This window comes from Melospiza melodia, chromosome 28, assembly GCF_035770615.1.
Source record: "Melospiza melodia melodia isolate bMelMel2 chromosome 28, bMelMel2.pri, whole genome shotgun sequence".
NCBI lineage: Eukaryota > Metazoa > Chordata > Aves > Passeriformes > Passerellidae > Melospiza > Melospiza melodia.
In genome coordinates, this window is record NC_086221.1 from 7,623,772 (window position 1) to 7,649,169 (window position 25,398).

The following is a 25,398-nucleotide window of genomic DNA, read 5'->3' on the forward strand; positions in this document are numbered from 1 at the left end:
GATGGGGTCCCGCCGCCCGCGGGCCTGACCCGCCGGCCCGGCATGGCGGGCATCATCAAGAAGCAGATCCTGAAGCACCTCTCCCGGTGAGGCTCCCGCTCCTCTTCCTCCTTCTCCTCCCCATCCTGCTCATTCTCCTCATCCTCTTCCTCCCGGGGGGCTGCGGGGGACGAGGGCCGGGCCTGGCCGTTTGGGGCCCGCCGGGCAGCGCCGGTGCGGAGCTGCCGGGCCCGGGGGGCCGAGCGCCCGTTCGGGCCGGGGAACCGCCGGGCCGAGGGGGTGTCCGAGGGTCAGGGGGTGGCCGAGGGCCGTGGGCACTGTGGTGTCCGGGGACAGCGGGCCCAGCCTGGCCCTGCCGCCCCTCCCCGGGTCGGAGCCCTCCGAGCCCGGCTTTGCCCGGTGTCGGTGCCGGCCCTGGGCCGCGGTTGGCGGCAGTGGAAGTTCGGGAGGCGAGAGGGGAACAGAGCTCTAGCGGGGTGTTGGCGTTGTATTCCGTCAGTTTCAGTGAAATTCACCCGAGGGGCGTTGTGGAAATGCCGGTGCTCCCGGCGTGAGGCTCTGCCGGGAAATGCGGCAGCGGCCGCGGCTGCTCGGGGCGGGCCCCGGGCGCATAGCGGTGCCTCAGTTTCCCTTCACGGCGATAAAACAGCTGCCTGTGTTATCTCATCGCTGCGGGGTCTGGGCAGCGTGCACAGAAAGGTGCCGTGCCTCCTGTGAGGGTGCAGGTGAGGCCGCAGCACTGCACAGCGTTTGTCCTCTGTGCTTTCTGAGCAGGTCCTTTCCATCCCTGCTGCTGGACGCGCTCAGGTGCGCAGTGAGGGGTCTGCAGTGACCTGTGTGCGGTCAGCGCTGGTGTGATCCGTGAATCCCAGCCCTCTGAGGTGTGTCTGGAGCCCCAGACCATCCTCACACACCCTGAGTGGGCAGGGCAGGGTCTGTGTTGGAGTCACCAGTTCTCCATGCTCTGGTTCTCTCGGTGCTGTCCCGAAGGAGGAGTGATGGAGCTGCTTTAAATGGATTTCTGACACCCCGAGTTTCTGAGCTTTCTGTCTCATTCACCTCACACAGGTGTGGTGTGGTCAGTACAGATTCAGCCTCTTGATATGGAGGCATTGAAGTATTTTATAGCACAGAGAGGTGGGTGAGAGCAGTTCTTGATAGAAGGTAAAACAGAGCTGGGTGTTATCCTGGGTGCTCTTCTCATGGACAATTCTCTTTCTTTACATTAATACAGTTTTGCTGGTGCTTTTGCTTAATTTTGTATATCAGTCTCTCCTTACCGTTGCTACAGCATATTCTTACCCAAAGAGCCCCTTTTTCCCTCTGATTAGGCCAGTTCTTAATGTTCACCTGTGTATCCTTTGGGCAGTTCTAAGGAGAACAAGGAGTCCCAAAACATTCAGCATCTCTGCCTGTTTTCCTCCTAGCTGGACTTTGTTGTTTGGCTGACTGATCTGATTCTGCCTTTCACTTGAACAAGGATTGTGGATCTTTGCAGAAATGAAATTTGAACTCAATTTAATCGTGTATAAAAAAGATTAATTCCTTTTGTTTCAGTTTTGTTTCCTCCAAATACCTCATCTTCACCCTCCCTTTGGGTTTTCTTTCAGCCACACTCATTTGCCTGGAAGAATTTTGCTACTGAATCATTAATCTGCCTTTATATTCTGCTCACATTTGCATATGAAATAATTCCTTGTTCTTTTTGTTGTGTCTCCACGCGGAGTCCTTTCTGCACGGGGGTGTGTTTTTGTTCCTCTTCCGTGTGGAAATTTGCAAGAAAGCGGTCAGGAGAGGCAGCTGGGCCAGGGAGATGTGAATGAGGTGTTTCACCCGACTGTTCCTGTGATCCCACATCACCTGAGTGGTCCCAGCAGGGTTTGGTACAGCCGGGCTTTGCCCAGTTGTGAAGGAATTTGAGAAGGCTCAGCCTTGTGTTGTGCCTTCAGCAGCTTCAATTCCTAGAGCAGGAGAAACCTAAAAACTTGCGGAGCTTTCGCCATCTGCGCCTTTCACTCCTTTGTCCTATATTTAGCTCGGAAAAGCAAACAGATGAGGTGGTTTCAGTTCTTGCTGCTTGCAGGCAGGCACAGGGCTGCAGTGCTGGGGAGTGTGTGGAGCCCAGCATCAGGGACTCCCCCAGAGCTGCTGCCTCTGAGCACGGCTGTGCTCCCCAGCCTGTAATTATCCATGGAAGCACATCTAATGCTTTAAAATAAAATCAGTGAGCTGCCTTTACCTCTTCCTGGCCCTATTTGGAATGAGCTTTTTCTCCTTGTCTTTTTTTTTTTTTTGTTCCAAGCAGTGTTGGCGTAGCACAGCAGATCCGCGTTCTCAGGGTGTGACAAAGGCCCTGTTTATCCACAAGCCCAACTGCCTCAACTTCATGTGCCACTTTGGGATTTGAGTTCTCAGCACTGCAGTGGGAATCCTTGCCAAAATGGCTTTTATTTAATTTCCTTGGAGAGGTTTATCCCCTGCTGCCTGTAACAGCTGCTTTGTGACGTTTTCTTTTGGGACACGTGTTGAAGCTTGTGAGCTTGTGGAGTAACAGGCACACCAGACATGGCTTCCAGAGGAAATGCAGCGTGCAGTGCTGCTGGGAAGAAATAAAAGCTGGTGTCAGCAGAGGAGCAGCTGGACTGGGGTTTGGGGGCAGGTCTGAACACAGGGGAGACCATAAATGTGTCTTACTGTGACAGAAACCCCAGAGAACTGCAGCTGGGGAGTAACTTTGGGAACCTCTGAGAGTGGGGTGAAAAGGGAGCAGAGGAGAAATGAGAGGAACCAGAGGGGTTACAGTTACCAGAGAGGAAAAGCTGTGTGGAAAATGAGACCTGTTTGCAGAGGAGCGTGTGTCACCGGTGCAGGCAGATGTGGAACAGATGTGCAGCACAGAAATGAGTGGATAGCAGAGTGTGGATTTGGCAAACTGTCCTCAGCACAGGATGGAGCCACCTTTTCAGGTAACTGAGATATAGGATTTAGAAACAAAATTTAAAATACTGTTAGGGAATGACATGTGCAGGGTGCAGCACTGAAATGTTTATCAGGGCAGGTCAGGTACTACTCAGCCAGGAGAAACAGCATCGTGTAGCTCCTCACAGATGGTGCTGCACCTCAGTGGAGGGATGGAGGAGAGCCTCTGCACTCCAGGGATTAGACCTTGCATCCCTTTTTCCAGGAGAGGTTTCCTTGTCTCCTGCCCTCTGTGATTTGCAGCTGGTGGGTCAGTGAGGGCCAGGGAGGCTCATGGTGTGGCTGCAGTTTATTCTAGACCCAGACACGTGGGTGTGCAGCGTGTGCTGAGCTGGGAGCAGGTGGGCTCCTGGGGGCTGTTGTTTCCTTGCTTGGATGTGAGCATCTCAGGATCCCTTCCTGGCCCTGGAGATGCCTTTGGCATTATCCCCTCCACACAGTCGTTCTGCTTCTGTGCCAACACAAGGAGCTGAGAGCTGGCTCCCAGACCCAGCACTGTGCTGTGTGCGAGCCCTGCCTGTTCTGCAGCTGGCCTTGGGGATGTCTGGGGCTCCTTGCTCAGTGCTGTGACTCCTCCCTGTCCATCCCCACCATCAGAGACCTGCACTCAGGCTGAGGCAGGGCACAGAAAGGCCTTTGAACCTATGGTCATCCTGCCAAGGGGTGAGAGGCTCCCTGGGGTCAGGATGGCAGAAACTGGATGTGCTATCTCAAGGGGACCCATCCCTCTCCTCAGAAGAGGTGGGCAGATGAGGTAGAGCAGTTCTTCCACCAGGAAGATGGGATTTGCTCTGTGCCGTTCAGGAATCCTTGGAATGGGCTCTGTGGCTTGCACCAGGCAAGTCAGGCCATGCCACCAGCTCTGCCTTTGCCCAGCACAGCAGCGTGGGGAACTCCCTGAGTCTAAAGAACGCTTTCCCTGCTCAGCTTCGATTTCTTGCCCAAGTGCTGCAGTCTGGGTGCTGCTGTAAGAGAACAGACCCTGAATCCCTGAATCCCTGCTCTGTTTGCTCTCCCTTGCCCTGAAGTGTTCTGCAGCATCGCTGCGTGCCGGAGCTCTGCGCTGCAGCTGTGCCCTTGCTGCAGTCACAGGATGGCACACGCAGCTCCTGAGGGCTCTGGGACACCCTCAGAGCCAGGAAAAGCTACCACCAATAAAAGATTTGCTTACTGCCAGCCCTCCAGGCCTCTCCCAGTTTCCTGACCTTGGTTATAAATTACCTGGAAGCAATTTTAGTGAGCGTGGTGGGTAAGGAGGAAAGCAAAGAAACTGCATCTGGGAATGGCCTGAGGAAGCTACAGAATCTCACGTGATTTAGGCAGCAAAACCTCTGACCAGCTTTGCAATTCTGGCTTTAGCTGCTTGAATATCCTCCTTTGGTGATCAGGGAAATTTCTGTGCTGATCTCTAAGATGATCATTTGCCTAAAATAGCTGTTGCAGCAATGGGAAGTACATGAAACCACAGAGCTGCCAGCTGTTAAAGGCTGATAGAAACTGACTTTTCCATCCGCACACATCCTGCTCCTGCAGTTCAGCACGTGCTCCTTGTCCTGGTGATGGTTCCATTGGTGCCCCAGTGCCCAGGGTGGGTCCCGAGCATGAAGCAGTTTGTGGCAGGACTTTATGAGGCAGTTCATGAGGAGGGAGCTCTGCCAGGTCCCACAGCTGCTGCTGGTGCAGCACCAAACCCCTGGTGAAGAGCTTGTCTCCGAGTTCTTACAGGCTGTGCCCAGCCAAGCATGGAAGGCTGGATGTAAACCCTTTTACTCAGTGTTTGAATTGGGAAATACCTTATTTTCCTGGTGCATTTTGGTGGCTTCTTTTACTCTTAAAAATTTTAATGTAGTGGAATTATTGATGGCAGGCTATTATGAGTAAAGTAACACAGATCTGCCTCTTCTTTGTTAAGCCTGGCTGGGGAAGAGGAGTGGGCGCAGACAGGACGTGGCATTTTCCCTTCACAGAGTCTGAAGTGTTCCCTTGCAAAGTCATGGTGGCCGTGCTGCACTTTGCTGGGAGAACCAAGGGATCAGTTTTATGGAGCTGCTGGGTGCAAAGCGTTTCCAGCCACTTCTCCTTGGCTCCAGACACGTGTGTGCTGTTTCTGGAATGCTAAATAGACTCTTGTTGCAGCAGGGGTAAATTACACTCGAGCAGCTCAGGAGGAAAAAGTGGCCAGAGCTCCTTCACTGCAGCTCTGGGCTTGCAGAGCCCTGCACTGGCCCTGTGCAGCCTCTCCAGAGTCCTTCAGCCTCACTGATGGAAGGGGACTTCTTCTTTCTTATTTATCCCTGAGCCCTCGCCTCCCCTGCAGCTGCTCCGTTGAGTCAGAATTGGGGAAAAACCTGTTTGTTTCTGCACACTGGTGGCTAAAGTGATTGCAGGGTGAAGGAGTGGAACTTTGGACTAGTGCTTATATTTATGGGGTTTCTTTCTAGCTTTCTTTCATCTGTTGTTTGCTTGAGGATTAGGTTTGGGAAATTCCCTGGCAAGTGCTGAGGGTTTGCATTCCGGATTTGTTGAGAGCATGGGGCAGCTGGCATTTAAACTCTGCTGAGTGTGTCCAGGCAGGGAGCTGGAAATAGCAAAGGGAAGGTGGAGTTGAGCCCCTGGCAGAGGCTCTGCTCTCAGCTGAGCTCCTGGTTTGTTTTCCAGGGCTCCCAGTGCCCAGCTCCCAGGGTGTGAAGCAAGGTGTCCCAGCCTTCAGAATGCTCTAGAGAACAACAGAGACGTTCAGAATGCTCTAGAGAAACATTTGTTGAGACAAGAAAGTGTCCTTGGTGCCAAGGGAGGCTGCAGCCTTGGGAGGAGTGAGCTGGAATTCTGCTCTGTGTCATGGCTCTGTCTGATCTCCTTGGAAATGCAGAATTTTCTCCCTGTGAGTTTAACTCTGAATTGAATTTTAAGCCTTCCCTTAGCCCTCGGTGTGTTGCAGGAGGTAACACAGAGCCAGGACAACTGCTGACTTATCAGGATGTTTTTGTGTTTGGCTGAGAGGCCCAGCCTTCCATTCAGTGCAGCTGAAGCCTGGAAAAACAGAAAGCTGATAATGGAAAGCCACCAGCAGTGGCCTGTGTGTACAGGGACACCAGATGTGCCCAAATCCACCCTGATAAGGAGTGTGGGATGGGCTGGCACCTCCTCACGTGGAAACTGTTTGCCCTGTAACCCAAGCAGGCTGAATTTCTCAGGCCTATTGTCCATTGGGAAGGAGTTCCTCCCTCCCTCCCAGCATGTCTGGGGTGCACAGAGCTGTGCACAGGTGATGAGATGATTATAAATGTGCTGCTTTCTGTCTTCCTAACAATTGGGCAGTTTGGTGTTGATGGGATTCCCTTAAACCCTAAATGGCTTTGTGCTCAGAGGGTGTGATACCGACTCCATCTCACGCTGCAGTAATTGGTCCCATCCTCTGCTAATTCAGCGAGTTTCTCTTCCCCCTGTGCAGGTCTGCAGAGCAGCTCTGTGCCCACTCTCAGACAGAGTGCTCCCTGCTAGCACCAAAAATTTGAGGAGGTAAAATGGCTTTTCTTCCTGAAAAAGCTTTTAGTTCTTCCTGTGCGTCTTTGAGGCAGCTATTTTTTCCCTTTTTACAGAAGTTTTGATCACTTGCCCAGTTTTATTTCCTCCAGAATTATTTTTAAGTTCATCCTCAGTCATGTGTGCTGCACTTAAAGCTGCTGCTGGTGCCTTCCTTGAGAGCAGCCCTGATTTGGAAAGTCACTGACCTTTCCTTTTAGCAGTTGTGAAACTTTTGTTCTAGTAAACATGTTAAATGGCTTCTGAGATAAGAGGTTTTCATTTGAGGTGAAATGTCCCATCACAGAGATTTTTGGATTGCAGAAGATATTCCCAAGGAAGATGGAAATCCTACTAAATGCCCTGTACAAAACCAGACCAGGCAACGCTTGAAAAGACTTTTGGGAAGGACAAATCTGTGTTGGCTAGAATATATTTGTTGGGGTTTTTTCCCCGTGTCCAATTCCTGTCGTAATTGATTAAATTACATACTTATATTCCAAATTAAAGCAGAAAATCCTCATCTCTTCCCTTGCAAAGCCCCCAGTGGTTCCTGGGCTGGTTTCCCACTGGGCTGATCAGTTCCTCCTTTCTGCCTTACCTGTGTTTGCAGGGACTTCCCAGCTGCTCCCTGCAGCTGTGCTGGTGTCACAAGCCGTGCACTTCATTCTGCCAAGAGATTTTGCTTGTCATTAAGCAAAATCAAGGTCACTGATGTACAGCTAATTAGTTCTCCCACAAAACAGCCACAGTGACAAAGGCATTAATAGAAATGCTGGGGTGGTGGCTGTGTACAACAGCCAGGGATGGCTGCAGGACTGCAGGGAGGGGGCTGAGGCAGAAACTGAGCACTTGAGAAGGTTCCTGATCCATGTGGCAAGCGGGGTAATGAGACAGGGATCTGAGGAGGAGTTTTATGATTTCAGATGTCTTCTGACATTATCTGTCCATGCATTTGCTCAGTTGGAGACAGTGTGGCGAGACAGCTACAAATGTGGACATAAATTTATTTATGATTCCAGCCTGGCTTTGGGCCAGTGGTCAGATTTACCCAAATTCCTCTTGCAATCAGTGAGTTTGTGGCCTCTGGATTTGCAGGCTGAGGAGCTGGGCAGTTGTTTCCAGTAGTGACATCATGTTTTGATATATAGTCAAGCTGATGATTGAGCAAATAGATTTCCAGGCTTGACTTTTGTCAGAGTAATCCCAGCAGGCTCAAAAGGAATGCTGCCCTGTGAGTTTACTGGCTCAGCTCTGCTTGACTTCTGATGGAGCTGCAAAAAAAAAAACGAAAAAAAAAAAAGTGCAAATATCCTCTGGTGTCAGTTTCCCCAATAGGCACCATTTTCACCATTTTCATTCAGTTTTCCCTCAGCCAGCAGCCAAGACTGCTGCTGTGGGTGAGTGTGAATGGAGAGAGCCTGCCAGCAAACATCTGACACGTTCTGCTCTCGCTGCTTTGCCTCCCCTGGCACTGACCAGAGCAGCAGGGACTGGCACCTGTGGGCTCTGTGCTCTCAGGAGCTCTCACCTGGGACAGGTGGGTGGGGAAGTGGCTCAGGTGTGGAGGTTATTCCAGTCTGGGATTCCTGTGCGGGGCAGCAGCTGAAAGCAGGGGCTGACAATGGGCAGCCTACCCTGAGAAATTTGGGCCCTGGTTTAAAAGAAATGTTTCCATTTTTCCATTTGAGGTCTATTTTTTTTTCCAGAACCTCCAGCTTCCTTTGTCCCATCACGGGTGGGGTCTGTAAGCTCTGCTTTGGGGGAGGAATGGCACATTTTGGTGCATGGAATGCCTCATTAAAGGATCCTTTAATGGAGCCTGTGTGCACTGAGGTGGGTTTGGTACCTGCCCAGCAGGATCTCTGCAGCCTTTCCCTGGAGATGGTGATAAAGAGTTGCTTGGTTTGGCTGGATCAAGTTTCATACCTCACTCCAGGCTGTGTCCTGTTTCACAGCTTTGGTTCTTCCACAGTGTGCTGGTATTTTTGATACACCTACACACTAAACAAAAGTGATGCCCTGCTTCAGACATGTGCTTGTGTTGCCTGTAATCAAAAGGAAAAAAAACCTTGTATTAGAATAGTAAAGTAAAAAGCTGACCTTTATTTTGAAGCTTCCAGGTGTCCTGCTGGTGATGGGAACACGCAGAATTGAATTTCTACAATTTTATAATGTTAATTAGGATATCTAACAGGTACATCCTATAAGAGATTCAGTTGCCCCAGTAACCTACCCCTGGAGTTGGTCCAAGGGGTTCTCTGCCCCACTTCTTATTATGCCTTATTGTAGGTTCCCCTCCTTGGAATAAGACTAAACAATATTTCAGGAATGTGTTCAGAAGGTCAGCTTATTGCTCTAAATTCTAGGGGAATAGGGTAGGAAAACTACTGGAGCTGCAGCCATGCATTAGCAATCTACAAAGCTACAAATGTATGAAAAATATATAAAAAGCTTAAGCATCATTCCCTCCCTTTAGAGACTTGGCAATATAGAATTACAGGCAACACTTGTACTTTTCCTCTGCATTACCAGCTGAAAGCAGCTTCCCCTCTTATCCTGGGATGAGGCTCCAGCCCAGGGATGATCCTTCAGTGCAGGTGTGAGAAAGCTCAGCCTGGGAGCTGATCACTGCCCACAGCAGCTTTTGGGCTTAACTGCTGGGTATTACCTACCTGTCCGTGTTTGGTTTGAGCTTCAGTGCTGGGTATTACCTACCTGTCCATGTTTGGTTTGAGCTTTAGTGCTGGGTATTACCTACCTGTCCGTGTTTGGTTTGAGCTTTAGTGCTGGGTATTACCTACCTGTCCCTGTTTGGTTTGAGCTTTAGTGCTGGGTATTACCTACCTGTCCGTGTTTGGTTTGAGCTTTAGTGCTGGGTATTACCTACCTGTCCGTGTTTGGTTTGAGCTTCAGTGCTGGGTATTACCTACCTGTCCGTGCTGTGCTTGGTGTATTCTTGGCATCCAATCCCAGGCAGGCTCGGTGACATCAGCTCTCAGCAGGGCTGCTTCTCTGACACAACACAAGGGTGCTCCTGGATTGCCTCTGCAGGTGTTTGCTCTCGTTTTCAGCCGTGTCTGGGTTTGTGGGTGCTCACTGCAGGACTCCAGGCCCAAATCTTATGGATTCTCAGTGCTCCCTGCCAGTGGAGCAGCTGTCGGAGCACACTCTGCAATTTTGAGTTTCTTGGTGCTGATGCTGAGAGGCCAGGTTAACCTCAGCCACCTCCCTGGGCGTGTTCAGACAGGGAGCCTTTGGTTGGAGGGAGTGATGAGTCTGAAGGGAATGTGGTGTAAAATTGGTGTGAGCTGTCAGCGTGTCCCTGTGGCTCAGGGCAGGGAGGGGACAGCATGTCACCTGTCATTCTATATTGCCAAGTCTCTGAAGGGAGAGAATGATGTTTTTTATATATTTTGTCATACATTTGTAGCTTTGTAGGTTGCTAATGCATGGCTGCAGCTCCAGTAGTTTTCCCACCCTTTTCCTCTAGATTTTAGAGGAGCTGGCAGGTTTGTGCTACACCTGAGCTGGTGCAGCAGCTGCAGTGTGGCTCTGGCTCCTGCTGCCCTCCTGGAGCTGTGGCTGCTGCAGGAGCCCCTGGTGCCCCTCCCGGAGCAGTGCCCACACTGTGGGTGCCGGGGCAGAGCAGGCAGGGCAGTGTGACTGAGTCTGCTCCTGCTTAGGCTGACAATGGGGGCTTTCTTTCCCTCCTGCCTCCTGGACCACTGTGCAGAATGAGAATTAGCGCTGGCGTGGAGGAATGTGTGAAATGAGCCCTGGATTCAGTGGTGGGAAAGTTGTCTGGCAGGAACTCCTCAAGTGACATTGGAATGCAGCCCCCTGCTCTCGTGGTGGCAGCTCCTGCACTGGAGAGAGGCTTGATGGAGACAGGAGGGGTTCTGCTGCCACAGAGGGGTTCTCTGACCTGGAGAAGTGTTGATAACATTTGTACAGCCTCTGTCATCTGCTGCCCTCTGAACTGGCCCCTCTGGTTCCTTAGGGACCACTCTGGTTTTGATAAAGTCAGAGCTTTCACACCAGAATCCCCTGCTCCTGAGCAGTCCTGCTGCAAGTGTTTCATGCACGACACTGAAATCTTGGGCACATGAGGGGTGTGAAAGGCTGCACCCAGGGCAGGTGAACACTGAAATGACACTGAAATCTCGAGCACATGAGGGATGTGAAGGGCTGCACCCAGGGCAGGTGAACGCTGAAATGACACTGAAATCTCAGGCACATGAGGGGTGTGAAGGGCTGCACACAGGGCAGGTGAACCCTGAAATGACACTGAAATCTTGGGCACATGAGGGATGGGAAGGGCTGCACTCAGGGCAGGTGAACACTGAAATCTCGGGCACATGAGGGGTGTGAAGGGCTGCCCACAGGGCAGGTGAACGCTGGCAGCCCTGGGGAGGAGGAATTTCAAGCAGAGAAATCAGAGGAGGGAGCTGGGGCAGGCTCTGGGAGGGGAGGTGCTGTTTGGCCAGAGGGCAGGCTGGGCTGCAGTGATGGTGTTAAAAAGAGACAGCCACAAAAGTCATTCGTTAATGATCTTTTGCTTTCCTGGGTGAAAAGAATCTGGAGAATTAAACTTTCCACCGCTGACACGGCAGTTCTGGGGGCAGTAAAACTGCTGAGCTGTTGGAGTTTGGCTTTGGTTTTCTTTGGTTTTGTCCTAGGGCATTTTTGATGGTTTCCAGGATCCAGAGCTTTAGAAGGAAATGTTCAGTTTCTCTAACCTGAATTTAGTTTAAAACAAAAAAAAAAAAAATCCTCCAAATGTCAAAGTGTAGAAATGTTTTTTTTCTGGAGCGACCAACTTGCCTTGGGTTTAAAAATGTCAGAAAAGGTTTAACAAAACAGCAAACAAACTCTGCTATTAAAATAGCTCTGAAATGCTCCTGCAGCCTCAGCAGCTTTGCTGGGGACTGTTTGTGAGTTTTCTCTTTGTTCCCCTGCAGGTTTACCAAGAATCTCTCTCCAGACAAAATCAACCTGAGCACGCTGAAGGGTCAGGGGCAGCTGACCAACCTGGAGCTGGATGAGGAGGTGCTGCAGAATGTTCTGGAGCTGCCCACCTGGCTCGCCATCACCCGGGTCTACTGCAACAAGGCCTCCATCAGGGTGAGCAGAGGCAGATTTGAATGGATGAAGTTATCCATTTACAGGCAGAATCACTGAAGTTGTGCATGGACTTGCACTTTGCGCACTGAACTCTTACAAATTCTCCCTCCTTGTGCTTTTTAGAGCAAAAACAATGTGGTTTTTTAGTTGTTATAAGCTGTCAGGTTGTTTTATTGCACGTGGTACTAAGCACTGTTGCATTACATGAACTCAAAAGTTTTAAGGACATGAAAGAGACTTTCTATAAAAGAAATATGATTCTACTCTGCCAAGTGACAGTAAAAATGAGCTTGTCTTACTCATCTGATGTGCTCTGTTTTTAGAGTCAGATCTGCTCAGTTTAGTAACAAACATTTGTTCTCCCTCCTACAAGAACTGCAGAATGAACGTTGCTGTATGAAAATAAAATGGAGCTTTTTGGTTTGTGCACAGGCTTCAAAAGAATTGTGTGACTTCCAGTAACAGCAGCAGTTAGTTGTAAACTCTTAAAGGCCAGGAATGTTCCCCACAGCAGAATTTGACCTGCAGAATATCTGTTACTCCTGATGATATATGAGATCCAAAAGCTCAGCTGGGTTTGTAGATCTGGTGTCTGGAATGTCTTTTCCCTTGTCTGTGTCTCAGTTTGACCTGGATACAATGAGACATTGCAGACATTTCTCAGAGAAATGGGGCTCAAATTTTGGGCTGAGGAGGTTTCCTGCAATTTCTGAAATTTTCCAATGCAAAGATCACTCTAATAACCCCAACTTTATCATTTCAGATCCAGTGGACAAAGCTGAAAACACACCCAATCTGCCTGGTAATGTTGCCTCTCTTGTCTTCTTTCCTTCCTTTCTCCCTTCTTCTTTTATTCCTTTTCTTCTTCACTCTTTTTAATCTCTTCTACTTGAGAAAAATTCTGGGGAGGGAAACCATCGAGTGCTCAAATTTTCTTTGGACCCGAATCCTCCAGGGCCTTAGCACATAGGGGACAAGGACCCTCCCATGGGTCCCTCATTTCACTGCAGGATGGAGCCAGATGAGCTCTCAGGGAAGTCCAGGGCTACCTTGTGCCTGTTTTTTGTTGGTTGCTTCCCCACTCCTGGGGTTTCAGGTTTCCCACTGACACTGATGGTGTGAGAGCTTTAACACATGAGACTCTTGGAGCACTGGGACTCCAGAGTTGGTTCTCCCTGCCCTGGAATCTCACCCCGGGGCTGGTGGGCTGGGCTTGAGGCTGGCTGTGGTGTTCATGGCTCCCTCTTTGTGTCTCTGCAGTACCTGGACAAGGTGGAGGTGGAGATGAGGACGTGTGAGGAGCCTCGGCCGCCCAATGGACAGTCCCCCATCGCTCTTGCTGCTGGACAGAGGTCAGACCCTGAGCCCTGCAGCTCCTGCTGGGGCTCTTCTCCTTGATTCACCACTGGCCTCCCTGTTCTAGGGTTTAAGTGCCTTTGGTGTTGCTTATAAACCTCTCTGTGTGAGCCTTACCTCTGCCAGGCCTCATGAGGGGGATCTTCTCTTTGCAGTGAATATGGCTTTGCTGAGAAAGTCGTGGAGGGGATGTTTATTGTTGTCAATTCCATCACCATCAAGATTCACTCCAAGGCCTTTCATGCTTCTTTTGAGCTGTGGCAGCTCCAGGGCTACAGTGTCAACCCCAACTGGCAGCAGAGTGACCTGCGCCTCACCCGCATCACGGACCCGCAGAGGGGAGAGGTGAGCCTTGCCTTTGTACTGGCATCACAGAGAAAAGTGTCATGAATGATCTTTTCTTGTTTCATTTCATGTCTTCTGAGTGTTTTTGGGAGTTTTCTGAATCCTTGAAGTTGTGAAAGTCTCAGCATTTTCCTGTTCTTCGCCTCCCTCCTGGGCAGGTTCTGACGTTCAAGGAGCTCACCTGGCAGACCCTGCGGATAGAGGCAGATGCCACAGAAAATGGTGACCAGGATCCTATCACCACTCCTCTGAGACTCATCACCAACCAGGGGAGGATCCAGATCTCTCTCAAGAGAAGGGTGAGAGTTTTCTCCATGCTTTGCAGGATGTGGTCTCACTGCCTGGTGCAGAGATGATGCAAATTTCCTCCCACAGTCCTCGACAGCCCTTCTCTCCCTTCTGAAATGTTGAGCCCTAACTGATGTATCTCTCCATGTTTTCTGTCAGAGACAGCTGTGTTCTTAGCAAATGTCAAAGCAGTTTCTTTCCCAGGGGAGGATCTCGTGGATGGAGTGAGTTTTTCAATCTGTTTGAACATCCTAAGGAGAGCTGTCATCTCCTTACTGGGAGCTGAAAACCTGGCAGTCTGATTTTTAGCTGTCAGTGGAAATGTGATGATTAAAAAAAAATGAATTAAGCAGTGAGCAATTTGTCTCTTAAAGAGGAGGTGGCTTTGACTGCTATCCATCTGAGAGGAGGTGCTGTGGATATGCACCAGATACCATCTCTCAGAGGAGTTTCACAGCAGCCTCCCTTCTTTCTGCCTCTGTGTTTTGGGAAGACTCTATCTGTGGAGCAAATTTTTGAAGTCCCTAACACCTTCCTTGCTGTTTCAGACCAAAGATTGCAACGTGGTGGCCTCCAAGCTGATGTTTCTGCTGGATGACCTGCTCTGGGTGCTGACAGACTCTCAGCTGAAAGCAATGATGAAATATGCTGAGTCTCTGAGTGAAGCCATGGAGAAATCTGCTCAGCAGAGGAAAAGCTTGGCACCAGAGTCTGTACAGGTGAGTGAGTTTGGATACTGGTCTGCCAGGGAAAAGGGCAGTTTCTGTTTGTGTGGCACCTGGCCCATATTCACAGCATTTTCCTTGATGGGAACTCTGGTCAGTGCCATGTGGACTGTGGGGTAATGAGGTGACCAAATAAATGGGATTCATTGCCAATAAAATGCGTTTTCCAAGTCAAGGATGAGGGAAGAGGAATATTTCTGCTGGAGTTGGAAGCTCCAGGGAAGCAGGGATGCACACATAGTGCAGTGAGGTTGCACAGCAGGCATGGGGAGTATTTGGCCCTTTTTGCCCCGGAATCTTAAAACATGATCCAAGAGAAGTGCAAGCAGCTGGCAGAGCCACAGACAAAGGTGAGAGCACAGGAGAGGATCCAGATCCTGGGAACCCCAATTCAGTCCTATAAACCGATGCCTTAGAGGCTGGAAGATGTGCGTGAGCTGATTAATTGCATTATAACCTCAGTGTTTTCCCTCTCTCTGAGCTCTCCCTGAGCTTGTCCCTCTCTCACAGATCACCCCCCCTGCTCCCAGTGCCCAGCAGTCGTGGGCTCAGCCCTTTGGAGCCAGCCCCAACGCCAGCAGCATCGGGCAGTACTTTGACAAGCACGACATGAAGGAATCCTCCTACCACCTGCTCATCTCCCGCCTGGACCTGCACATCTGTGACGACAGCCACGCCCGGGAGGCAGGTCAGCAGGGAGGGAAGCATCCAGAGGCAAAAACAACAGCCAAGGCAGTGATTTTCTGGCTGGAAGAGGGTTGGGGTTTTGCAGTTTGGGATTTGAGTCTCCAGGCCTGGTTCTTACCGTATAAACCATTGATCGAGGTGTCCTTCTCCTGGCCTAGGACAAGATTTTGGTGCAGGTTGCTGAAGATGGTACCCCAATCCTGACTGTGGTGTCAGTTAATCAGTGGGGACAGTCTGAGCAGTGTGGTTCTGAATTCTCCTGGATCAGGGCTCAGATTGCAGAGCTGACCATGGTTTCCTGTGCTCTGTTCCTCACAGGTGCTCAGAAGCATGGCATGCTGGGCGGTGCCATCCAGCTGACCTTCAGGAGGATGGCTTTTGATTATTATCCTTTCCACAGGGCAGGTAGGGAGCCTGGGGCCTCACAACCTGAGGAGGGGGGTAAAAAATGAGTTTAAAGAGCTGTTCTATGATCGCAGGCTGGACTAGAAGAAAGAAGCTGCTTTTTTAAAGCTGGAATCTTTGCTTTTCTGCAGGAGATGCCTGCAAGCATTGGGTGAGGTACAGTGAAGCGATGGAGACTCGGGGACAGTGGGCAAAGAAGTTGGTCAGTGAATTTCAAAGCAAGATGGAGAAGTTTTATGAAGAATCAGACCCTGTGTTTGCCAGGACTCCACTTTCTCCTTTCAAAAGGAAACCAGGTAAAGGTACTTGATAAAACCAGTGAAGCAGGAGTTGTACCAGCAAAATCTTTAGTTGCTCATCCCCAGCTGAGTAGGATGATTTGTTGGTGAAGGAATGCATAGCACTCTAAAAATCATAGATACAATGGCAAAGGAAAGTGGCTGGCAGAGCAGTGCAGCAAGGATGGACGGGCTGCAGTGGATTATTGTTGAGTTTCTCCATAAGATACAAGGATGAAATTTCATACTTAAGACCTGGCTTAGGAGTGTGTTCTCTTGCCACAGAGCAGACTCACCTTTCACAGTGTTCTTCCTTCAGAAGTCCTCAGTGTTTCTCCTGCCCAGCTGTGTTCATCCCTTTCTAATTCTGGTGCTGTTAGTTCTGCTCAGTAAGCACAGAGGTGATGGTGCAGAGCAGGTGACCAACGCCCTGTCTGTCCCCACAGAGCCTCCCCAGAGGAGCCCCCCGGAGAACTGACGGTGCAGAGAAGGTGACTAACGCCCTGTCTGTCCCCACAGAGCCTCCCCAGAGCCCCCAGAGGAGCCCCCCAGAGAAGGGCCGGGCTCCCCCCACGAGCCTCCCGCGGCTGCGGCAGCCGCCCTGGCACCGGCTGCGCTCCAGCTGCGTGCTGCTCAGGGTGGATGACCTGGACGTGCACCAGGTAGGGACCTCAGCACGGCCTGCACGTGGCAAGGGCACTTCCAGAAAGGAAATTATGTGATTCAATGTGTAATTCAAGATATGATTGAAAGGATCGTGCTAATCCTGCGGCATCCAAAACGCTGCCCGGAGAACCTAAGTGCTGTTATGATGTTGTCTGTAAAACTTTAAACCCAAGAGTGAACTGCTGATAGTTTTCATGGTCAGAGGGAACTGCTTAACCACGGGTTTCTGCCCTCTGTTCCTACACCAAGCATCAGGCACGCTCAGTGTAAAGCATTTCATGCCTTTGAGAAATCAGCGAGGGTGTGCATTTTTGACAAAAAAGGAGGAGTAAGTCTGACCTCAAGCTTTCTGCCCTGGATCAGGCCCTGCATCCATGTGCCCTGTGTCCATCCAAGAGCTGGTTTTGCTCTTGCAGCACCAGATACTATGATGGACTTGCCAAGGTTTTGCTGATCTTGCAGACAGCTGTAACAGATTTCTGTTCTGTTTGCTCATGTCACCTAATTCTGCTTGTCACAGCTCTTACTAGCAGTGACAGGAGACACAAAGAGCTAAATTCCCTCAAAGGAGAGGGGTTGGCAATATCAGCAGGTAGAAGAAAATTATGTCTTTGCTTGAAAGCAGTGTATGTTTGATGTGTAAATGAGGCAGATTGAATACAGGCAACTGAGGGGTCACTGGGGCACTTGGGTTTGCCGAGTCTGAGTTCTGCACCACTGCATTTCCTTCTGTTTTCAGGTCTCTACAGCTGGGCAGCAAAGTAAGAAACCCTCCACCTTGCTTTCCTGTAGCAGAAAAATCTTCAAACTCCCTGACCAGGTCTCTGCAATCCATATTGAATTCACAGAATATTACTTCCCAGACAATCAGGACTTTCCAGGTAATACATCAAGGTTAGCACCTCCTTTCACAAGTTTCTTAAAGACTCATCAATGGTCTAGCTGTGTTAACCCTGTTAGATATTCTCTGTCTGTTGTTTAGTTTTCTGATGTTTGCCATCCTAGTTTTTTGTTTCCCTGTGGGAAGGTGGGGTGGGGTTTGTGCACAATGTGGAAGCAGAGCTGTGCTTGCAGGAAGGAGTTGCAGCAGCTGCTGTTTGCCCAGTTCCTGGGGTTCAGCCTTCCTGAGAGCCCTGGAGCAGGGCCATGGGGTGCTCTGGGTGCTGTCCCAATGGGTCACCTTATTCCTCTGGGTGCACCACAGCTTCTCCCCTTCCAAGATGTGTCTCCCAGGAGTGGTGAAACCCCTGCATTGGTGCTGTCAGTGCAGGTTCTGCACCTAGGGGCCTTTCCTGCTATCAATAATCTGTTTCCCTCTAGTTCCATGCCCAAATCTGTACATGCAGCTGAACGGCCTGATGCTCACCCTGGACACACCAAGTGTGCTCTGGATAAATCTCTTCTGCCTGGATCTGTGTCGCAGCCTGGAGCAGTTCAAAGCCATCTACAAGCTGGAGGACTCAGGCAAGCGGGATGAGCACGTGGATGTCCGGCTGGATGGCTTCAGGCTGAAGGTACCATTCTTTTCCTTCCTTTCCCAGTGTTCTCTCTGTGAAAGAAACATGAGACCAGGACATAGCTGGAGTTCATAATGAGGAGACAAACCTGCTGCCTTCCTCTGTCTTTGCTCTGTCTGCATTTTGTGTTGGTTTTGTTTGGTTTGTGCTGCTGGAGTTCTCATCCAGAATAAACCTCCGCTGTTCCTGTCTCACCTTCCTTCCCCTGCAGCTCAGCATCCCCGTGGATAAGAAAGTCACAGAGCACCGGGACAGGCCTCGGGCCCTGTGTGTGTGCATGTCAGAGGTGACAGCCACCAACACCCGCCACGCTCCCTCCTGCAGCTGCCAGGACCTGCAGAGCCTCTTCAGGAAATTCGCGGGCTCCGAGTTCTTCCACTCCAGCTACGCGGCGTTCCCCCGGGAGCAGGGCAGCTTCAGCCTCCTGCACACCCTGTTCCTGCGCCACGCCTTCCACGTGGAGGACAGGCCACACAAGCACCACAGGCTGCCTCACAAAACCTCTGCCTCTGAGGACCTGTGGTCTGTGAATTTCAGTGAGCTCTCCCTGGGGTTTGAGGGGGCTGAAAGCTCCAAGGGCAGAGCCCTTAGTTTTGTTGACCCTTTTCCCCTTTCTATATGGGCCTGCCTGCCCAAGAGGTGGGGGCAAGCTCAGATGTCTAAACGACAGGAGCTGGCCACCTCTGAGGTGAAAATCAAGCCTTCTGCTAGCTTTAGCAACCACTCCAAGAACGAGAACCTCTCCAGAGAACACGGCATTTGTCAAAGATCAAAGACTGACCAAGACCTGAGGAATATCTACAAGGCTCCAGACACGATGGATGTCTTGGGAGAATCTGACTGTGAAGTTGATGATGGAGTAGACAGTAAAGAGCTGGAAGCCTCTGCTGATATCCACGTGCTCATGTCCTCCTCTGTACACGTCAAAGTTCGGCTCAACCACTACCAGTACTTGGTGCTGCTCAGGATGAGGGAAGTTCTGCAAGCACTGCAGGAGCAGCTGGCCCAAGATACCCAGGAAATGACTGGGTCTCCTTTAGATGCCATGTCTGCTTGTGTGGGAGTTATGTTCCCCAGTGCTGAGGTGGCCCTGCTCATGGCCCCCGCCCCAGGGTCTGTCGTGGAGCCCAGGTCCCTGGACTCAGACACAACCAGCCTGATCGAGTCCGAGCTCTCGCCCTCAGACAGCAAGGAGGGGCTGGCAGCTGAAGAGAAGGAGCTGAAATCAGAGAGCAGTTCGGAGAAGGGCTTGGGCAGCACCTCAGAGCTGCCAGAGGACAGTGGGACCCAGGACACCGGTGCCAGTGTCCCCCTGGAGAGGCTCCCGAGGTCCGCGAGCGACGGCGCCCTGAGCGCAGCTCCCCGCGGTAAGGGCGCAGAGGAGAAAGCCTTGATAGAGGAAGCACACGAAGCTGTGGAAGCCCTGGTTGCAGAGAGACCAGCAGAGACCAGCAGCCACCCTCAGAGCCCCCCTGCTCTCCCTTCCAGCCCAGCCTCGGACACGCAGCCCTCGGGCAGAGGAGGTGTTGCCCTCAATGGCCAGGCCGAGCTCGTCCCGCTGCGGAGCATCGAGGTGGAGCTCTCCAGCGCACTGCACATCACCAAGGATGCCACCAAGGAAGCTCTGCACGCCACCATGGACCTCACCAAGGAGGCCATGTCCCTCACCAAGGATGCCCTGAGCCTGAGCAGGGACAAGATGACCTCCACCATGCAGAGGATGCTGTCCCTGCCCCCGGCCAGGTGAGCAGGACAGGCTGCTGAGCTGCAGGAGGGGAGACAGAGCTCCTCCCTTTCTGTCCTTTGTATCTGGGCTGGAGATGGGTTAAATGTTCATCTCTGGGGCTGTTCTGAGGGTTCTGAAGTCTGACTTGCAAGTGGTCAGAGACCAGCCCAACACTCAGATCATCTGCAGGCTCAGCTGCCTGCCTCTATCACTGTTTTTGTTGGGTTTTTCTGCAGGGATTCTGTGCCCAAAGCAGAGGAGGGAGCGCTGACCCCGGGCGGGGCAGGCAGCGGCCGGATGCGTTTCTTCTCCATGAAGAGAACCTCATCCCAGCACTCCTTTGACACCACATCCGTGGATGGCAGTGGCCCTGAGGACGGGCTGTCCGTGGACAGTGATGGCAGTGATGGCTTCGTGATGCTCACAGACTCTGGTAAAGCCCTTGGCTTTTCTGTGCCCACCCTCATCTCGCAGGGCTGATGCTTTGTGCCACAGGCAGCTCATCCATCCTGTGCTCCTATGGAATCACTTTTGCTGCTCCTTGTTTTTGAAGGTCTTGAGGAGTTGCCCCACAGTGGCTCTTTCTGCTTTTGTAGGTGCCTGTTCTTTGAGACGAGGAGGGTGAATCAGTGTGGGGTGACCCTGCACGTCCCAGTGGTGTCCTGGGGGCTGCAGGGGCTGTGATGTGCTGGTGGTGGGTGGCACAGAGCATTCAGGAAGGGCTGGCTGGATACTGGGTATTCTGGACATCTTTCACTTCAACCCTGTGTTGCTTAAGCTAATCTGAGGAGCTGGAGGGAGATGGATCTCCAGAGGATGGTACCTCCAGAGAGGCCAGAGATTCAGGCAGTTACTGATGTCAGGACTTCCAGAGAAAGAAATGGAATTGAGTTGTTGTTCCTTCCATTTCAGAACCCAGCCTGGACCCCCTTTCTTCAGGGCAGCTTCCCCCAGCCCACAATGACACGGGCAGCAGAAGCAGCCTGGTGGCAGAGGACGAGGGTGGAGTGTCCCCTGAGGTGAACAGCTCCACGTCCCAGAGCGAGGACCCCAGTCTGCAGCTGGTCAGTGCCTGACATGGAATTCTGTCCCTTAGGGGCTCTGGAGGTGTTTGCTGTAACCAATGAGCTCCTGGTGGCTGTTTCAGGTGTCTGTCCTCGTGCTGAAGATGAGTGATGTGAACTGTGCCGTGGAGGTACAAGGAGATGATTTGTCTGTGGCTTTACAAGTGATGAAGGTGGTTCCAGAGCAGCTGAACAACGTTGGCATGTGGCAGTTCCTGCGTGGCTACGTGGGTAAGGTGCTGCTCTGGGACTGCAGAACAGCCTCCCCCAGGGAATATTCCATTAACTGGGGCCTCAGTGTTTGGGGTGGGTATGATTAGACACAACTCATGTGTGAGGGTTCAGATCTGGCATTGGAAAAATGTTTCCCAAGTGCCTACACAGTCAAGCTCTGTGGTGCCTAGTAATCATTGATTGGGATTTTTTAAATTGTTGAGGATGCATGAAATGAATTAAAAGAGTGAATAAAGCTGTCTAGGGAAACTGAAGTTATTCCTGATCTGAAAAAAATGCTTTTGGTCTACGGTACTTCCCCTAAATTTGAATAAAAAAAAACAAAACAAAGCCAAACCTTAAAACAATCAACTATCCTCCTGACACCCAAAAAAACCCCAAAAGCAGCTCCAAAACTGAAGGGGAAGTGTGAGCAATTCCCAGGCTGTTGATCCTGCCTTTCCCAGTCCTGCCAGTGGCCACAGTGGAGCCAAGGGATGAGGAAAGGCTGGTGAGCTCTGGAGGGTGAACCAGGGCACTGGCTCAGCTGTGGAGGCAGAGCTGGGACAGTTTTGGGGGGCAGAGCTGGGACAGTTCTGGGGGGCAGAGCTGGGACAGTTTTGGGGCCAGAGCTGGGACAGTTCTGGGGTAAGAGTTGGGACAGTTTTGGGGGGCAGAGCTGGGACAGTTCTGGGGTCAGAGTTGGGACAGTTCTGGGGGCAGAGCTGGGACAGTTTTGGGGGCAGAGCTGGGACAGTTTTGGGGGCAGAGCTGGGACAGTTTTGGGGGCAGAGCTGGGACAGTTCTGGGTGCAGAGCTGGGACAGTTCTGGGGGGCAGACCTGGGACAGTTTTGGGGGCAGAGTTTGGACACTCTGTAGACTGATTGGGGCACTGGGCCAGGTCCTGCACATGTAAAACGGGCCAGTTTTAAAGTGTGCTGAGAGAGGGATGTGCCTGGGACCTCAAATGGTCCAGCTCAGTGCCAGCTCAGTGATGTGGGCTCTTAGTCCTTCAAAACTGGGATTTCCCTCCTGTGAGGGATAAGGTCAGACCGAGGTCACTCGGCTGCTTTTGGGCCGAGCTGGGCTTTGCAGGATGCCCTTTCTGAGCTGATACCTGACCACCGGCCCTGTTGTACAGTGAGATCTCTCTGCCCCAGCTCTAGGAGACCCAGGAGAGGGGAAGGCTGCGAGCCCTGAGCCCAGGCAGCCCCAGCCCGAGGTGTCCCTGCGCCTGCAGTCGGGGCCGCGCGCGGCCGCGCTCTCGGCCCTGGCTGAGCACAACGGCTTCCTGCAGCTGCTGCTGCACAGCCCGGCCACCGAGCTCTGCACCTCCTGCCTCGCCAGCCTGGGACCCTTCCTGGAGGATGAAATCATCCCTGAGGTCATCCCCATGGAGATAGAGGTGGTGGATGCCAAAATCACCTTGAAGGTGAGAGATTCCCCCCGGGGCAGGGCTCGCTTGCAGGATGGCACTTGGGAAGGGGTGTGGAATGCTGGGGGCCTCTGTAGAGCTTCTCTTCTCCTGAGACTGTTTGGTTTTGGTTCTCAAAGCAAAACCAAACCTAGGGATGAATAAGGAACACAAGGGGAGTGTGTACCTGTGCACCCTGCACATAAAGCCAGGCCTTTCCCCAGGGAGGGCTCACCCAGTGCTGCTGGTCAGGAGCGCTGCTCCTGAGGAGGCTGCAGGCAAGGGAAATCCTTTCAAGAGCTGTCACAGCTGCTCATCCCTTCTGTGCTTCCTGTTCCTCCAGGATGACACCCCCCCAGTGTACCCCACCTCCCCTGGCCCCGTCCCCATCACCTTGGCCGTGGATCACATCGTGGTGAGGCGCAGGGATGACGGTGTCTTCTATGTCACAGGTGAGTTCCCTCTGGTTTTACTGCCCCTCTGCACCCCCAGGCTGTGCTGGAGGAGGCTGGGATGTGCTGGGAAGGATGGGCTGTGAGGTGGGAGCAGTCCGTGTGTGTGTTTCCTGCTGTGGGAGCCCTCCCTGCCTCTGTTCCCTGCAGAATTCACATCTGGTGTTTCCTTCATCACACACAGACAGGATTCATTATTACCTTTTAGTTTCTCCATTTTAAAAAGGGAAAAGAGAATTTTATTTCCCTGTGTAACAAGAAGGAAATAAATTAAAGTTATTTTTTTATTCTGAGAGCTCTGTTGTGTGAATGTCCACACCTGAGTGGGTTCTGTTTCTTTCCAGCTCCGCAGGGGAAGGACTCAGTGAAACAGGAAAAGTCTGTGTCAGTCCCTGAGGAGCAGAAGGCCCCATCAGAGTCTGTGTCATCAGCCCCAGCAGCAGGAGCACGTGGGCTGCAGGTGAGTCACTGCTGCCTGGACAGCAGAGAGCTGGAAATTCTCTTTTGCCTTGGTGTGTTTGCAGTGCTGGGCAGGTGTGGTGAGCTGCAGGAAGGGAGTGCCCCGAGGAGCAGCCTGTGCCTCCTCCCGTGGGTGTTTTGAGGAGTGAGGGCACCTTGCCCAGCATGAACTCACTTGTTCCCTTTCAGAATCTGGTTGGGGGTTGTTTTCTGATTGGCTCCATCTTCCCCACTGTGTCCAGTTCCTTGTTGGAAAAACAGGAATTGAGAGGTTCCCAAAAAGAGAATTTCTCTCAGTGGTTGTGTCTCACTGTGTAATTCATCCCAAGAGCTCCTGCTGTGGTTTTCCTTGGGGCAGCTCACTGTGAACCCTGAGGACTCCTGCCTTGTTCTCTGCTTGTCTCCCGCAGCTCAAGCAGGTGCCAGAGTTGCAGAGGGAGCTGCAGACCTTGAAACTGGCCCTGGCAGAAGCCAACATGGACAAGGCTCGCCTTCTGCAGGAGATCAGGAAGTACAACCCCCTGTTCCAGCTCTGACACTGCCAGGGACAGGGCACCAGCACCAGCAGGGCAGGTTTGGTCGTTTTGCTGCCAAACAGGTCCAAGTCCAGGACTGAAACCAGCTGAGACTGCAGAGACTGGGCAGGGAGGGACGGGGGGCCTGGCTGAGAGAAATGGGGGAATGAGGAGGAGTTTGGGAGGGCTGCACTGAGCCATGGTCAGCCCACCAACACCAGGTCAGATTTTGGGGGGACACCCCATGTCTCCTCATCTGTGGGAGGTTTTCGGCCTCCAGCTTTTGTGGTGACTTCTGGAGATGGTCCATGCTGGGGTTTCTGCTTCTTTCACCCTTCCCTGTTGTGTTCTTGGCCAGCTGTGCTCGCCAGGCCCACAGCAGGAGCAGGGTGAAGTGACCCTGTCCCTGTCCCTTCAGCACCTGGGCAGTGACAGCACAGGGGTGGCAGAAGGGTCAGGGACAGCAGGGCACACAGATTCCCACAAGAACAGGGGCAGGGCAGCACAGAAATTCCTTCAGATTCCCTTTCCCACCAGTAATTCCTTGTGTAGAGATGGATGCAGTGTATGAGACTCAGTCCAGTCCACTTCATCCCACAATGTTTGGCTTTATTGGTGCAGGATTAATTCTTTACAAGGCAGTGTTTCAATTTTTACTATCAAATAATGGGGTGAGGGAGTTGGTTCAGTCTCAGGAGATGACCTGGGTGTTTTTGGGATGCACTTTGTGCTCAGAGCTTTGTGTGCCTGAGTTCCCCACTGGGGAGGAGGAGCTGTGGGTGGAATCTTTCAGCAGGGCTGGGATGGGACCCCAGAACCACCTGCCAGCCCTGATCCCAAAGGGAAATCACTGAACACCCCCATGTGGAGCAGCTCCCTGTGAGGAACTGCCCACGAGCAGAATTTGGATTTTGTTTCACCAAACTTTGTGCTGCTCCCTCTCCCCGTGGGGGAACAGAAGAGCTCTGAGCACTGCCTGCCTGGGGTGGAATGCCATGGTGTTCCTGCTTTTTCTTCATTAATTGCTTGGAAATGGGAGGTTTCTTTCTTCTGCTTTTTCCAATTTTGATGACATTTTGTGTGAGTATGGGAAGGCTTTGCCAAGGGTTTGCCCAGCCTGCAGGGCCCCACAGCTCCTCCCACGTGTGCAGGCTGAGCACAGCTGGGGCCAGGGTGTTTACAGCAAATTCCTGCTCCAGCTCCTTCAGTCCATGGGTTTTGGTGAAGAATTCCAGCTTCAGTCCATGGGTTTTGGTGAAGAACTCAAGCATTTCCTTTGCTCTGAAGACCCAGTAAAAAGAACTGTAACCCAAAACCCACACGCGTGGGAGGACAAAACCTCCTGGGTCCCCACAGATTGTAAATATCAGAGTTTACTTTGTGGAGCCTCTTATTTAAGGATTCTTCCTCTGTTCAGTGAGAGCCCAGGGAGTCCTGCCTGGCACAGGGGCCATGGAGAGCACGTGGCCTCAGCACCTCTCACAGGGCCCCTGCAAGGGGATGGGGGGGAATGTGCAACTCTGAACTTGAATTTAAATTTGAATTTTAGGCAGTATTGCAACTTTGCTGCAGTTTGTTTCCACTGATGCATTTATTGGTTCTGTGAACCAGGAGCAGAATTAAACTCAATAACCTCCTTCCAGCCTCAGCTCTCTTTTC

The 25,398-nt window shown here is 51.8% G+C and overlaps 1 protein-coding gene across 2 annotated transcripts; it reads left to right on the plus strand.

Annotated features, from left to right (window-relative positions):
* On the plus strand, positions 1–25,376 carry BLTP3A (bridge-like lipid transfer protein family member 3A). 2 transcript variants are annotated; one of them, XM_063178154.1, is made up of 21 exons: positions 1–86; positions 11,466–11,628; positions 12,392–12,430; positions 12,889–12,980; positions 13,140–13,329; positions 13,488–13,628; positions 14,166–14,336; positions 14,853–15,030; positions 15,348–15,434; positions 15,566–15,736; positions 16,232–16,374; positions 17,118–17,259; positions 17,699–17,892; positions 18,107–19,638; positions 19,858–20,054; positions 20,534–20,685; positions 20,769–20,916; positions 22,060–22,331; positions 22,657–22,765; positions 23,110–23,225; positions 23,635–25,376. In XM_063178154.1, the coding sequence occupies exons 1-21, from the start codon at positions 43–45 to the stop codon at positions 23,758–23,760; spliced, it is 4,407 nt and encodes a 1,468-aa protein (XP_063034224.1). In that variant the 5' UTR covers positions 1–42; the 3' UTR covers positions 23,761–25,376. The 2 variants fall into 2 exon arrangements, with proteins under 2 accessions (XP_063034224.1, XP_063034225.1); XM_063178155.1 differs by having other exon boundaries at positions 15,566–15,730.
* Positions 25,377–25,398: the final 22 nt, after the last annotated feature.

Bases quoted from the DNA above. Each gene is read 5' to 3' on its own strand.
- BLTP3A (XM_063178154.1), top strand. From the start codon at position 43: ATGGCGGGCATCATCAAGAAGCAGATCCTGAAGCACCTCTCCCG. The intron at 17,260-17,698 runs GTAATACATCAA...GTTTCCCTCTAG, and splicing joins AGACAATCAGGACTTTCCAG to TTCCATGCCCAAATCTGTAC. The intron at 22,766-23,109 runs GTGAGTTCCCTC...GTTTCTTTCCAG, and splicing joins CGGTGTCTTCTATGTCACAG to CTCCGCAGGGGAAGGACTCA.